General features: G+C 43.8%; 1 protein-coding gene across 1 annotated transcript in view; it reads left to right on the top strand.

The window, feature by feature from the left end:
* Positions 1 to 16730, top strand: part of PTPRQ (protein tyrosine phosphatase receptor type Q) — a 414802-nt gene that overhangs the window by 306092 nt on the left and 91980 nt on the right. Inside the window, exon 43 of the mRNA XM_029597117.1 lies at positions 4277 to 4603. Within this exon, the coding sequence (XP_029452977.1) occupies positions 4277 to 4603 (327 nt within the window). The remainder of the gene's footprint in view (positions 1 to 4276; positions 4604 to 16730) is intronic.

Below are 16730 nucleotides of genomic sequence, written 5' to 3'. Positions count from 1 at the left end.
TGGTGTTGGGCCAGGAGCTGGACTTGGCCCTGATGGTTCCCAGTATGAAGAAATGGAGGGTCTCCTACTTAGGGGGGAGGGCTCCCTAAGTGAGGCCAGCACTGTATGTAGGTAGAACAGTGGGATAAGTTAGTCTGGGAGACCTTCAAAGCTCTCCAAAGAGAGTTTAGTATTCAAATAAAATGAATTATTGACTTCAAAGAACTCCTCAATGCCCAGACCACTCGTCTTGGGTCAGAAAGTTTGCAGTGATCTTTGACCAGACTACTTGCATCAAGAACAGCAAAGAGCATTAGACTCTTGCCATTCTGTATAATCTTGTGAAATTATTAGGCACAGTAAAAGGTTTGTGCTTTCTAAATTATGGAGTGCTATATCACTTTCATCTTTAGATATAATACTGCCTGCTGGTAGCTGTGCCCTTTCAATAGTGTACGGGCTAAAAAGTTAACCACTGGTCTAGGACAGATGTTACATTTTTGGCTTTACTGAACACAGTTTAAATAGCAAGTGGAGGAGAGCAAACTGTGCTACTTCCTGTGCACATGCACATTCCAGTCCTGGAGTGCCACAAACAGGCCAGGTTTTCAGGATATCCACCATGAATATGCATAAGATAGATTTGCATACAATAGGGGCAGTGCATGCAAACTTGTCTCATGAATTCTCAGGTGCCACCTGCTTTGTGTCATTTCTGCCTCATGAATATTCATTATGGATATTCTGAAAACCAGACCTGTTTGTGGTACTTCAGGACTAGCATTACTTTCCCAGGTGCTAAAGTCTTATTTGTGTGTACAAGTTAATTTTAGCATATAGTGCTAACGTTATGTGGACCCTGGTTTTAACATGTAAATAGAAGCCGGTCTTGTACAGCTTGTTACTTTTAGCATCTGCTAAATGGCTTTAGTATATATATGCTAAACTTTATTGCATGGACCCCCAGTTTGCCTACAGCATTACTCATTAAGCATAGCTGATGCTGCCAGCTACATGTGCTAAGTTCCCCATTGCTTTTATTTATTTATTTGTTTATTTATTTGCTTTTTTATACCGACAGTCAGTTCAAAATATCACATCGGTTTACATTGAAACAAATTGTCATCAAATACTATTGAGGACATAATACAGTAAAACAGTTCAAAAACATAACGTATAGAACTGAGAAACACCAGATAAAAAAAAAATACCCTATAGATTAAAAATAGATCTATATAAAGCAATAACCTATCATTGGCACACAAATTTCAGTATCTCATGAAAATAAAAGGAAAAAAACCATAGATAAGGGGATGTAATCTATTGTATTTGTTGGGGGAAAGCTTTGATGCATGCAAAATATCTCTATATCTCTTCTTTGCTTCCTAAGACTTCTTGACTTTGTCTCAGGCCAGTAGAATTAACCAACTAGCTCCATTTTTGCAGGACAGGCTGATTCAGTTCTGATATTTCCCCTGTTGCATGCATGTAGCCCAGTTTTCCTTAAATCAGTGGAGCGGAATAAAGGAGCTGTCCTGAAAACATGGATCTAGCTGATATTTTATTTTATTTTCATTTTACACCCCCTGTTAAATGTAAACCAGCATGATGTGATTCTTATCTTGCATGCCGGTATAGAAAAACGTTAAATAAATAAATAAAATAAAATAACCCTCCGGGAAGGAATGAGATCTAATGCAGTAAGGATTGCTTATTTCAAAGTGAAAGGTTTAAAGATTTAAAAAAACTCCTGTCCCTGGTATTGCGATACATAACTACATATCGCAGCCCAACCATCTCCATCCTTTCCTTTTTTTTTTCTTTTTTAGTCTTTGCGCTCACTCTAGTCTCTCCTCTGCTTTAACAGCTTAAAGGTGAATTTTAAAAGCCCGATGAGCACCAAAATTAGGGGATGTGCAAATATGTCGGCCCTGGGCACGCCGAGCGTATTTCAAAAGCCTCCCAGACACGCTCGCGTCTCCTGCAGCACGCGCACCTCGGAACGTCTCAAAAAGGGGCGGGGTGTGGATATGGTCTGGGCCGGTCATGGGCGGTTCAAGACTTTCAGCAGAAGTTTGTGCCTAAATACTTACGCGATCCGATGCACCCCTGGGTCCCCTGCAACGTAACCTTACTTCTGCTATGGATGGGGGTGTAAGTAAATAAATAAATAATGGCGAGCCATTTCAGAGGGATGTAAAGAGTCTGGGGTAACCAGGGAGGTTTGAGTAACTAGCCAGTAACTGGGCGAACTGGGGAGGAACTGGTAAAACATGCAATGTTGTCAGCATGCGTCCCTTGTAAAATGTCCCCACTTATGCAGTAGAAGCGGCTTTTGCGCACAGAGGTGCGTGTCCACTTAAAATCGGGCGCACTTGCGTGCGCGGCCAGGCTATTTATAACATGCACATATATACTTGCATATGTTATAAAACAGCCACGTCCATGGGCGCGGGCCAACGAACGCGCACACATTTGCGCCCACGCGCTGGTTTTAAAATTCACCCTTTAGGGAGCAGAAGTCAAAGGTCTGTACACAGATAAATGTGTGTTTTCCTGCATAAAAGCATATTTTGCAAATTGTCCCCTCTGTCCGTAGGCAAAAGCGTGCACTCCGTTTCACAGCCCGTGCACGTTGGACGCTCACAAAATGATGGGCGGCAATAGCTTCAGGGGCAGTGGCAGAAGGCCTGGAGATTTCATTGCCAGGTCTCCATGCACGCAGTTTGCACTCTGCTTCCATGCAGAGACGAAGCGTGCAGGCACCTGTGCTGTGAGCGCTGGCCACATTTTCAGGGGAAACTCCGCGAGGAGCTTAGCTTTGAAAATGAGCTCACAGTTCCTCCAGATTGCCTTCCCCTGCACCCAACTGACTCTGAGGAGATGGCATTTCATACAGCAGTCTTCGAGCGAGATGCACGTATTTGCAAAAGAGACAGGGTGCAGGAGTCCTCTGCTCATTACCTAAAGTCCTCAGAAAGCATTCTGCACCTAATTTCCTTTTCAGGGCATGCTTACAGAACTCGTTGGGGATGACCTTTGTTAATGCACCATCCCAAGCTTTCAGTACGTGGAGTCATTGTCCCCTTACTTTTAACTACTCCTGGGTTATCCAGTAATTTTTCTTAGTCACCTAGAGAAGGGGAGAATTATTTCTCTTACTAGATTCTACCAGAGGAGAATATTAATATTATATTACATTACAGAGTATTCATGTGATAATATTAGCTTGCTTTGAGTATGTGGCATGCTTCAGAACCATATGTCTCCTCATAAGGGTTGAAAAGAATGTTGCTTAATATAGATGTAATAATCATAACTACGAACTGGACCCAAGAAGCAAAGAGGAAGGCGATCTATGATAGCCGTGGAAGAAACAGAAGATTAGATGCTGAGTTTCGCCACACATCTAGTGGCTGCCTCAGGGGCTATAGTAAAATAACATCACATACAGAAAAATTAAAAAAGCCATACACAACTTAAAAAATCAATTATATAAAATATTAATATACAAACATATACAAGAACATTTAAAATGGTGACATGAAACAGAACATATAAAGGATATTAAGAGCTAGAGCAACCACATATGTCTAAAATGTGGTAAGTGTAAAACTTATATATGTCATGAAGTAAGATGTTAAGTAAAGGTTTTGTTAGAATCTTAAAAAATAATTTTAAGTTCATTTAAGTAAAATGATTATCTATTGAAATTACTATATAAAAAAGATTTTTGAATTAAATTTATTTCAATAAAATAATTCTCTATTTGACCTAACCATGGTATGGGCTATCAGCCCTATCACTCCAAGCGCAAAATGGATTTTATTTTGCAGGTTATGTGACAAAGATGATGGTGAGATTGACCGTTCAAGACCACTTAAGACCCTTCTTCAATTGTGCCTTAAACTGTGGTAACTTAATGAAATAAAGAAATGTGGTAACCCTTGTTAACTTTCTGGTGTAACATTTCTGCATGGAGCAGCAGTTACAACCCTAAACATTTCGTTGGGCAGATTAGATGGTCCATTTGGGTCTTCATCTGCTGTCATGTACTATTTTATTATCTCCTTGATTATATACAGTTGTGATGGGATAAGCCAGGGGTAGTTAACTCCGGTCCTTGAGTGCCACAAGGACAGGATCTCATTATGGATATTCTAAAAACCAGAACTGTTTGTGGCACTCGAAGATCAAATATATTTACCCCTGAAGCCCATAAAGAAAATACTGATCAAATAAGAGAGTAAATTTAATGCTGCTGAATAACAATAAGTATTTTTCTCTTGTTTTGTAGTCCCCAGTACTCCTAGAAATATTACCCTTTCTTCTGTTCATTCTACAAGTATCACTCTGGGATGGATAAGACCCAACAGTGTCTCCGGTTACATAAAAGACTACAAAATTATAACACAGTTACAGTCTACCAAATGCAATGACTGGGCAACCACAAGATGCATTGAAGATAATCGAGATTATTTTTCTTATGAAGACAATGAGTTCATGGAGAAGACAATAGATGGACTAAAAAAATTCAGATGGTACAGATTTCGAATTTCGGCCAGCACAAATGCAGGATATGGCGCCCCTTCAGCTTGGATTTCTGTACAAACGTTGCCCGGCAGTAAGTAAGGGGGGTCTTTATACCTCAAAGCCTTGACCGTCACATGTTTCAGCAAAGCGCGGTATGTGAAGGCGCCACTTGTAGAAAAGGGCAGCAGGCTGACTCAGCATACAGTACAGAATGCTCCTGTATGGGGGTCAAATGCAAACATGGCACCAGGGCCGTATTCTCAAATAGGGCCCAGTGACTGCTTTAGCGGCAGAGTGCGATTAACTGTGCAGTGAGGGATGGTGGGACCAAAGGCTTTAGTTTCTTGAATTTGATTGCCTTAATCACAAGCGCGAGAGCCAGTGATGCACTAGAAGGGTTTCCCAGGAGCCCATAATTAAATTATTTCATGAATACAAAAAAGATCTCATTGGTTGGAACATGGCTGGAGAGAGTCCCTTGGTAAGAAATTGACAGCAATGACATGAAAAGAAAACCCCAATGAAATTAATTGGGTTTTTCATTTTGTTCCATCAAGTAGCCTGGGTGCCCAGCTAGGTCTCCTGTTGCTTCACCTCCCCAGTGCAATGGAAAGAAAACAATTATCCCTTCCCAGGACTTCCCCTATTCCACCCTCCCCCGGTAATGTGAAGCAGCTTACAGTGATCCAGATGGGGCAGGAGCGCTCCCCAGTTGCTTCTGCCCTGCCGGGTCCCTGGGGCCGGCACTGTTCTGTTGTACAGCAGTACAGCTAGGGCCACAGAATGGGTCAGCCAGCGCCATTTTCCAGTCAGGACCCAGCAGAGCAGGAGCACCTGGGAACGTTCCTGCCACATTTGGACACTGGAAGCCCAAGAATGGAGTAAGCTGTGGGTGGGAGGGCTTAGGGGAAAGCCAGGGGGTAGGGGGAGTTAATTGTTTTGTTTTGGCGGCGCTGGGAGGGATTTTTTGCAGGAGGAGCGGGAAAACCAGCCCTTTCCTTTTCTTTCATTATTTTTTTTCTGACTTTTTTTTTGCTTTGGTTATTATTTCAGTTCAAATAAACAAACCAAATCAAAATAAAGATCAAATGAAACAACCAAAAATGTTAAAAAAGAAATACAAGAAACTAAATATTTGCATGCACATCCCTGATTGGTGGCCCAGCTTCCCTCTCATTCCATATAAACAATTTTAAATGTATAAGTTTAGTGGTTAGTGGGGGGGGGGGGGGTTACAAGTAGTGACCTGCAAATCATCTTGTGGGTATAAAAACTAGGAGAAAAATACTGAAAATCAAGACATAGGGTCCTGATGTTCAGTGCCACTGAGATGAATAGGTTGTAACTTATTCAGCTAAGTGATGGTGTCTAAATATCTGATATCCAAGGGAACCAATGATTCACTCACTGTAGAACTCGATATTCATAAATGTTCTCCAGAACTAATTTACTGAACTTTTATACTACCATATTTATTCTATGTACTAAACTAAACATTTTTTTAAATCTACACTCCAAGTGGAAATCAGCTTTTTGTGTATTGTTAGAAAAAAAAATTTTTAAGTGGTGTTGGTAAGGTTTCATATAACCAAGTAGGCAACCCTGCCTTGTTCAAGCATATTATAATCATGAACCAACCAACCACCACCTGTTTTTTTGTGTGTGTGCTATTTAAAATTTTTTTTTGTGAAATTGCCTTTGAACTTTCAAAAAAAATTTTAAGACATCCAGAAAAAATGTATGTGGACTCACCAAGTGTCTTCTATTTGTTCCTTAGTTTTTAATGTAAATAACATGACACCATCATATGTGCACTATTCGTTGTAAACTACGTCTGAATTTGTAAACTAATGTTTTTTTTATATGAGCGATACTCTTCGTTGATACTATAAACTCTTCACATAATAGCATAATCCCATATCAAAATCCCAACATGTACATGTTTCAGATGGTGCACGTCCTTCCTCAGGGAATGTGCTCACGGATGGTATCTACCCCACTATTTATGGCGGTAATGATTTTAAACTGAAAGTTGAAATTACTTCCCTTAAAGGATGCCGACGGCATTCCTCCATTGATTCATCTTCCTGTTTTAATGGAACTTCAAATTTGTGGATGTGTCACGCCAGGTAACAATGTCTTCGCTGTTGTCCAATCCGGATGTCTGGCCAGGCTCAGTGGCTGCCATTTAGCCAGAAACTACTTATCCAGCTATATAGTTAGCCGGCTAAGTGGTGGGCAGGATGCTGGCTAACTTAGCTGGGCAAGTAGTGATATTTAGACTTATCCAGATAAATAGTTAGCCGGCTAAGTGGTGGGCAGGATACTGGTTAACTTAGCTGGACGAGTAGTGATGTTTAGACTTATCCATCTAAGTAGTTAGCCGGATAAGTGGTGGGCAGGATACTAGCTAACTTAGCTGGACGAGTAGTGATATTTAGACTTATCCATCTAAGTAGTTAGCCGGCTAAGTGGTGGGCAGGATGCTGGCTAACTTAGCTGGACGAGTAGTGATATTTAGACTTATCCATCTAAGTAGTTAGCCGGCTAAGTGGTGAGCAGGATGCTGGCTAACTTAGCTGGACGAGTAGTGATATTTAGACTTATCCATCTAAGTAGTTAGCCGGCTAAGTGGTGAGCAGGATGCTGGCTAACTTAGCTGGACGAGGAGTGATATTTAGACTTATCCATCTAAGTAGTTAGCCGGCTAAGTGGTGGACAGGATGCTGGCTAAGTTAGCTGGACGAGGAGTGATATTTAGACTTATCCATCTAAGTAGTTAGCCGGCTAAGTGGTGGGCAGGATGCTGGATAACTTAGCTGGACGAGGAGTGATATTTAGACTTATCCATCTAAGTAGTTAGCCGGCTAAGTGGTGAGCAGGATGCTGGCTAACTTAGCTGGACGAGTAGTGATATTTAGACTTATCCATCTAAGTAGTTAGCCGGCTAAGTGGTGAGCAGGATGCTGGCTAACTTAGCTGGACGAGGAGTGATATTTAGACTTATCCATCTAAGTAGTTAGCCGGCTAAGTGGTGGACAGGATGCTGGCTAACTTAGCTGGACGAGGAGTGATATTTAGACTTATCCATCTAAGTAGTTAGCCGGCTAAGTGGTGGGCAGGATGCTGGATAACTTAGCTGGACGAGGAGTGATATTTAGACTTATCCATCTAAGTAGTTAGCCGGCTAAGTGGTGGGCAGGATGCTGGATAACTTAGCTGGACGAGGAGTGATATTTAGACTTATCCATCTAAGTAGTTAGCCGGCTAAGTGGTGGGCAGGATGCTGGCTAACTTAGCTGGACGAGGAGTGATATTTAGACTTATCCATCTAAGTAGTTAGCCAGCTAAGTGGTGGGCAGGATGCTGGCTAACTTAGCTGGACGAGGAGTGATATTTAGACTTATCCATCTAAGTAGTTAGCCGGCTAAGTGGTGGGCAGGATGCTGGCTAACTTAGCTGGACGAGGAGTGATATTTAGACTTATCCATCTAAGTAGTTAGCCGGCTAAGTGGTGGGCAGGATGCTGGATAACTTAGCTGGATGAGGAGTGATATTTAGACTTATCCATCTAAGTAGTTAGCCGGCTAAGTGGTGGGCAGGATGCTGGCTAACTTAGCTGGACGAGGAGTAGGGATGTGATTCGTTTTTTGACGATTTAAAATATCGTCCGATATATTTTAAATCGTCAAAAATCGTTAGGGCCACGATACAATACCAATTCCCCCGATTTATCGTCAAAAAATCGTAAATCGGGGGAAGGGGGAGGGCAGGAAAACCGGCACACTAAAACCCCCTAAAACCCACCCCGACCCTTTAAATTAAATCCCCCCACCCTCCCGAACCCCCCCCCAAATGCATTAAATTACCTGGGAGTCCTCCGTAGCGGCGGTCCGTGGCTAAATCGGGGGAAGGGGGAGAGCACGAAAAGCGGCACACTAAATCGTGAGGTCTTCAGCCGGCGCCATTTTTCAAAATGGCCGCCGCCATTTTGCGGCGGCCATAGAAGAAAACGATTCGAAGCAAGAGGTCGTTCCGGACCCCCGCTGGACTTTTGGCAAGTCTTGTGGGGGTCAGGAGGCCCCCCCAAGCTGGCCAAAAGTTCCTGGGGGTCCAGCGGGGGTCAAGGAGCGATTTCTTGCCGCGAATCGTTTTCCGTACGGAAAATGGCGCCGGCCATACGCGTATGGCCGGCGCCATTGTCCGTACGGAAAATGGCGCCGGCAGGAGATCGACTGCAGGAGGTCGTTCAGCGAGGTCCGGAACCCTTGCGAGAGGTCCGGACCTCGCTGAACGACCTCCTGCAGTCGATCTCCTGCCGGCGCCATTTTCCGTACGGAAAACGATTCGCGGCAAGAAATCGCTCCTTGACCCCCGCTGGACCCCCAGGAACTTTTGGCCAGCTTGGGGGGGCCTCCTGACCCCCACAAGACTTGCCAAAAGTCCAGCGGGGGTCCGGAACGTCCTCTTGCTTCGAATCGTTTTCGTCTATGGCCGCCGCCATTTTGCGGCGGCCATTTTGAAAAATGGCGCCGGCTGAAGACCTCACGATTTAGTGTGCCGGTTTTCGTGCTCTCCCCCTTCCCCCGATTTAGCCACGGACCGCCGCTACGGAGGACTCCCAGGTAATTTAATGCATTTGGGGGGGGGTTCGGGAGGGTGGGGGGATTTAATTTAAAGGGTCGGCGTGGGTTTTAGGGGGTTTTAGTGTGCCGCTGGACCACCAGGTAATTTAAGGCATGGGGGGGGGGATTTAATTTAAAGGGTCGGGGGTGGGTTTTAGGGGGTTTTAGTGTGCCGGCTCACGATTTTAACGATTATCACGATACTTTACACACACAAACGGCAACAATACGATTCCCTCCCCCTCCCAGCCGAAATCGATCGTTAAGACGATCGAGGACACGATTCACATCTCTAACGAGGAGTGATATTTAGACTTATCCATCTAAGTAGTTAGCTGGCTAAGTGGTGGGCAGGATGCTGGCTAACTTAGCTGGACGAGGAGTGATATTTAGACTTATCCATCTAAGTAGTTAGCCGGCTAAGTGGTGGGCAGGATGCTGGCTAACTTAGCTGGACGAGGAGTGATATTTAGACTTATCCATCTAAGTAGTTAGCCGGCTAAGTGGTGGGCAGGATGCTGGCTAACTTAGCTGGACGAGGAGTGATATTTAGACTTATCCATCTAAGTAGTTAGCCGGCTAAGTGGTGGGCAGGATGCTGGCTAACTTAGCTGGACGAGGAGTGATATTTAGACTTATCCATCTAAGTAGTTAGCCGGCTAAGTGGTGGGCAGGATGCTGGCTAACTTAGCTGGATGAGGAGTGATATTTAGACTTATCCATCTAAGTAGTTAGCTGGCTAAGTGGTGGGCAGGATGCTGGATAACTTAGCTGGACGAGTAATGATATTTAGACTTATCCAGCTAACTAACAGGTGAATTTTAAAAGGCCTGCATGCGCCAAAGATGGGTTGGGCACAAGTCGGGCCAGTGCACGCCAAGCGGATTTTAAAAGCCGCCTGAGGACGCGCGGATCTCTCGCTGCGTGCACAAGCAAAATGTTTGCAAAAAGGGGTGGGGGGAGGGTATGGTCTGGGTGCAGCATGGGTGTGTCAGGGGAAGGCTAAGAGATGTGCGCGTAAATACTTATGCACACAGGCGTGCGATGGGGTCCCCTGCTGCATAACTTTACTACTGCTATGCAAGGCGTGTAAGAAATGAAACAAAACAGGCGAGGCTAGTTAGCTATTTAAGGGTTAGGGCTAACAGGGGGGAAGGGTGGCTATTAAATTGGGGGGGGGGGGGTTGGAAGTCCTATCCCTTAACTGGGTGAACTGGGAAAAAATTGGGAAAATGGCAAATGGTGTTGTCACGCGCCCCTTATGAACGTCCGCCACTTATGCAGTAAAAGCGGCATTTGCACGCTCATGCGCATGTCCAATTAAAATTGGGCACACGTGTACACCCACGTTCATGCTGTTTTAGATTTTGTGACATGCATGAGTATGTGCACACGCGTTATAAAACGGATGCGTCTCTGGGCGGGAGCCGGCAAATGCGCACCCATGGGCGCCTGCGCGCCTGTTTGAAGGTTACCGTCCCCGCTAGATAAGTTAGATCTGTTATTGATCAGGTCCAAAGTTAGCAAGATAACTTAAAGTTAGCCGGATTAATTTGTTCAGCTGATTTATTCAGCCGGATGGCGGCTGATTTTGTTATGCTGCACCTGCCCGTCCCAGGCAGACAGATGAAGATAATAAGAAATATAATAGTGTGCGTCCTGCAGCACAACCCATGAGCTGTTGCTATATGCAGTTGCACGCATAATAGGCTTTGAACTAGAGTGTCCAGCCTTGCTCTCTCCTGCAGGGGTTCTCCTTTCCCATTAAAATAAGAAGAGACATTTCTTTCAAAGTAACAGAGTTTTTTGCTGGTTCCTGGTATTAGATGCGTTTAGTATATGTGACTTTGTGTAATTCTCCGCAGGACTCTTGGTTTCCACACCAACAGATGAATTGTCCTTCTGAATAAAAGGATAATACAATATCAGTTTCTGTTGACTTAAATGCAGTAGGTGCCTAATAATGATCACCCACACTACATCTCTGAATTCGCAGAAATTAAATCTGTTCATACATGGAAATTGTGTGCAATTTGCATTTCGTGGCATGTGAAGTTCTCACACTGCGCACTCACAATTATAAATAAATTACCAAAGCAGAATGTGAACAAAATTAGTCTTGATTTAGAACGAGAGAGCCTTGCAGAGCAGAATAAGAAGAAATCTTTGTCTTAAAAAGCAGGTTTAATGCAAAAATGCCAAGTGTGATTTTCCATTAACGGGGTTCGGGATCACGAAACTTAATTTTTTTAAATTTTAATTGTTAATACCATGCTAAATGATAGTTTATCCAGACGTACCTCACAACTGACTCACTCAGCTGCTGCCTTCGCGTCAGGACGCAGATGGATTGGAAAAGTGACCCTGACCTCCATAAGACCCGCATTCCTCGGCCAGGATAGAAGCATGATAATCAGGAAATGACGGTTGTTAGTTACAGAAAATGCATTATTGTGGAAAACAGGAGAAAAGTGCTTATGAGAGGAAACGATTGGATTAGGGGGAATGAGAGAATACGGATAGATCATTCTTACGGCGTAAATTGCTGTGATTTATAAAGGAGAGGTTATCTGGGTGTCTTGCCCCCATGCCGACGGGGGCTAATTTCACCAGCAGTTTAAAATCGATACTTGATAGTAACCACAGAAGGAAAGTATCACAGAGGTGTTTATGGAGTAGTAAAATATTTGTCAGCAAACTTTTTAAGACTGAGACTTCATTAGGGAAAATTGCTCCCAGCCTTCTTTAGCATTATTGGGGAAGGTCATTTGCGTGTTAGATAATCATAAGGTTTGTATTAATTAATAGATTTATTTGGATGATAGTTTTGATGTACCAGACAAGAACTTAGCCACCTAGAGGAAGATATTCATCAGGTGGCAAGCGACACAATTAACTGGATAATTGTATCCCGCTAACTTTATCCAAGTGCATTCAGCAGCACTTGTCCGAGTACAAGCCTCGCTGAATATATCTGGATAAAGTTAAACAGACAGCAGTATCTGGTTAACTTTAGGCCTGTCCTTCACCCTGACTGGACTTATCCGGGTATCTAGCTGGACTAGGCTTTTTTTTTTTTCAATTCTGTCTTTATTAATTGTATCATTTAAAATCAAATGAGATAAAAAGGTAAAACCATAGGGTTCAATCATTACAGCAGAAAAAATACAAAACATATAAAATGTTATTTTTTAAACCTTAAGTGCCAGTCCACATTACTGGGGGAATAGAGGGGGGGGGGGGAAGGCAAGGTAATAAAACAAACACTTACAGGAAGTTGCCTAATACATTCTATTAATGAGGTGCTTTATTAGCATATACCGAAAGTGTTCCTCATAGTCTCTTATGCCACAGATGCCTTCCCTAAAAGAAACATTTCCAAATGTGACAGATCTACAAAAACAGAGGTATTATCTTGCTAGGCCACAACATACTTACAGGGAAACTTTAGGGAAAATGGAGCGCCAAGTTGAATATTACACTGCTTAACAGTATAAAAAGGTTTCCATTGCAATTGTGAAACGTCTGGAAAAATGTGTACTTTTTGTCCACAAAACTTCACCCCATTATTTTTAAAATATTGCCTAGAGAGCAAGGGCCAGATTTTAGTAGCTGTGCCTGATTTTATAACATGCGCGCGCAGCCGCACGCATGTTATAAAATCCGGGGTTGGCGCGCGCAAGGGGGTGCACACTTGTGCACCTTGCGCACGCCGAGCCCTAGGGGAGCCCCAATGGCTTTCCCCGTTCCCTCCGAGGCCGCTCTGAACTCGGAGTGGCCTCGGAGGGAACTTTTCTTCCTCTCCCCCCACCTTCCCCTACCTAACCCGCCCCCCAGCCCTACCTAAATCACCCCCCCCTACCTTTATTTTAAAAGTTGCGCCTGCCTCTGGGCAGGCTTGGTTGTGCGCGCCAGCCAAGTGCTGGCGCGCGATCCCCCAGCACGGCCACTGTGCCGGAGGCCTCGGTCTTGCCCCCGCCCCACCCAATCCCCGCCCCTTTTTCAAGCCTCGGGACATACGAGCGTCCCGGGGCTTGTGCGCGTCGCCAGGCCTATGCAAAATCGGCTCGGCGCGCGCAGGAGTAGGTTTTCAGGGTTACGCACGTAATATACGCACGTAATATACGCGCGTAACCCTTTGAAAATCCGCCCCCAATTCTTTATCCATATCTAATACAAAGTTACTAGAAAGGTTGCTCCTGTCATTATATTATTCTGAGTATCTTTCAAAAATTCAGATAAATTAGTGCTATCTGTAGGAACAAATAGATTCAGGCTTCCCTAAGCTCCAAACTCCTTAAATTTCAGTAGATTGTAACATTTCATTAACTTAATTTCTTTATCAGGGGAAACTTGCAAAATGTCATAGAAATATTTCAGAAATAATTCAGCTGCTGATAGCAATCTAGCCTTCAAAAAATGTAATAATGGAAGATTTTTAAAATTTCATAGACTTATCTAAAGGCTCACTCTTTCTCTGCAGAAACAAACAGGGGGTACATATTAAAAAACCATTTAGACCCGTGGTCCCCAACCCTGTCCTGGGGGCCCACCAGCCAGTCGGGTTTTTAGGATATCCACAATGAATATGCATGAGAGAAAATTTGCATGTTATGGAGGTAGTGCATGCAAATTTTCTCTCATGCATATTCATTGTGGATATCCTGAAAATGTGACTGGCTAGTGGGGCCCCCAGGACAGGGTTGGGGACCACTGATTTAGATGGATGACGGGAAAGTTATCCGTCTAAATGGATTAGCCTCATTTTTTAAATGCTTACCCAGCTAAATTCTAGCCTGACAATGAATTATCTGGCTAGAATTTAGCCGGCTACGTCGGGGGCATTCCTGGGGTGGGAGGTAGATGTTCTGGGGAAGAGCTGAGTTCGTTGATTAAGTTAACCAGCTAACTCTAGACGTGCCATAGGGTAGGTCTAAAGTTAGCCAGATATCAGGCTAACTGTGACTTATCTGGGTATATTAAGCAGCACCGCTGAATATCCTGGTTAAGTGAGCCAGATATGGGTATTCGGCTATCTTGACTAGCTGCTGAATATTTATCCCACAGTCTCTAACATTAGACAAAACCGATGACTGCATGGTCCTAATCAAATTACTTAAGGCAGCAGCTTGCATCTGGGTAGTACTTCATCTCTGTCCTAGGTCTGTCTTTTTAGTGGAAGCACCTGTAGTAAAAGCGCAGAGTCGAGTGACTTTCGAAGACAAGGAGGTCTCAGTCATAGTAGAGACCAATCTCCAAATATCTGAAAATCACATTAGTTGGTTCAGATGTTTGCCCAGCTTCAGGACCTCGCTGATGAGAAGAGCTGGTATTGTGGCTTGCAGCCCAGCTTTCTCCTCTCTGAGGGAATCAGAATGCAAGCTGGAGGCCTCCAGGCCCACAGTCAGGGGAGATATTGAATAGATTTTAATGATTTCCGTTAACAGCTCCTCCAGGGGAAACATGTGTCCCAGACAAGTTAATAATATTAACAGCAGATTTACATATTGGGGCACTGGTGGAAGAGTACGCTCACCTAACTAAGACCTAGATTCATCATTTTGCTGTGTATTTTGCGAGAATAGTGTTCGCAATAAAAAAGGGGCATGGAGGGGGGTACTAGAAGTTCGGGGTGAGTTGGGGTTTAGGGGGCAGTTTTTTTTTTTTAATTCTTTATTTATCACGTTTTCAAATAATACATTTTAATCATATTATTTGTTCACTGAAACACATGGTCATAAAAAAAAAAGACAGCTACTTTCCATCAGTTTAACAAAAAATTTTGAAACTAGCCAGGAGATTTGGGGAAATCTCCTGTGCCTGCAGAGGAGGTGTCCCTAAGCCCTAACATCGGGCTAGCACCACTGCAGAGAGTAATGGAAGGGATATCAGACTCTGCTTCAAAAGATCTGGAGTTAATAGCAGGGGAATTTCATCCTGGTTTGACTAACTCTCAAAACGGAGTGGAATTAGCTGCCTCCAGGTGTTCAAATGGAGGAGCTAAGGAAGCAGCCGATATGGCCCCTAATGGCGATAAAGACTCTTCGCCTAATGTAAAGCAAGCTGACATCCCAACCAGACCTGCGGTAGTGACAATGGACACGCTTTGGGATATGATGGCAGGCATGATGGGAAAAATTCAAAATCTGGAAAGTAAAACGAATCTAATTTGTGAAATTGGGGTACTTTGTTAGGGGGCAGTTTAACATGCACAGTCATACATACAAACAGCACAGCTACCTTCAGTGAAGACTGAATGTGATTTGGAGTGAATAAAGGTGAAAGAAGAGTCGATTTGTACCATGTTCTCTCTACCTAGCTTGACGCCCTGTCTACCTAGCCCTAACGCGATTTGATGAATGACCCTGCTCGGGAGACCTCACCTGCTTCTCACGCAGCCGTCACTTCAGACTGTGCGGTAGACCGGATGAGCTGCCAGTCCCTCGGTCCCATGCTAGGTGTGGAGGCAGAAAGAGTTAAGTTCACTTTCCCCTTTATTTTTATTCCGGCAAGAGGGGGAAAAAAAAACCCTTCCTGGAAAATGTGGCTTTGGCAACGCCAGTGGCAGCTGCTTTTATTGCCAAACCCAGGAGCCAGCCTCAGGACCTCTGGGTGCCCGCAGGGACCTCTTCAGGTGGGAGGGAGGGATGTAAGGCGTAACTGAGCTATTCAGAACTAAAGGTTTGCCTCCAGGTACAAACCCCCCCCCCCTCTTATTGTGGGTACATTTTTAAAAACAAATATTTGTTCTGGGAACTCTCAAAGTTACTTGGACAAATCTCTTGAATATTGACACCAGATAAACTTCGGGATGCAAGTAAAGGCAGATTTCAGCTACCGAGTAGCTGTTGGGCTTTCCCAGAGATGGGTGAAAAATATGTGCGTATTTACTGGCCACGTGGAAGGAAATGCACCAAAGGGGGCTTGTGTTTCTCTTCATTAAGGAAACTCCTTAAGAGTTTGCAGCTAGGATGCTCAGCTCTTTTTGATCCAACACGAGGTGAATAAATGTGAGACTTATCTCACTCTGGATAGATCTTTTTCTTTTAAAAAAAAGATGATTGAATAATGAATGTATATGAAAAATGCTTGAACGGACAATTGACGCCACTGCTCACAGATTTCTAACCTGCGCTGATTCAACCCCTTTTTCTGCCAGATAGCAGTTGACATTTCTGACATAACTGACTGCTTATATTTCAACATCTTACTGTGAAGCAATTAAATCTAATTTTTCTGGGAGCTGGTTGGAAAGGAAAATACCAATGTGTCCTTGCTTGCCACAGTTCCATGTAAACAACATGGATTGGAGGGACAGAGGGTATTTCATCCCTGGACTGCGAGAGCTGAGTTACACTGTAGGCTAACACAGGGTTAACGCATGTTAAACATACCTCGGTTAACATTAATGCATGTTTGATGCACATTAACACAGCTTCAGTCTTAATTTACTTGAGTGTGTTGGCCTTCATTGGGCTTCTGTTTTCCTGAGTTATGTAACCTAGAGGTAGACTTTAAAAGCTTTGCTTGAGTAAAAACGGCCATATACGTGCCTATGCGGGCTGCACGTGACCAACGCGGATTTCAAAAAGC

This window comes from Rhinatrema bivittatum, chromosome 4 (genome assembly GCF_901001135.1).
Source record: "Rhinatrema bivittatum chromosome 4, aRhiBiv1.1, whole genome shotgun sequence".
NCBI lineage: Eukaryota > Metazoa > Chordata > Amphibia > Gymnophiona > Rhinatrematidae > Rhinatrema > Rhinatrema bivittatum.
This window is presented reverse-complemented; position numbering and strand designations above follow the sequence as displayed.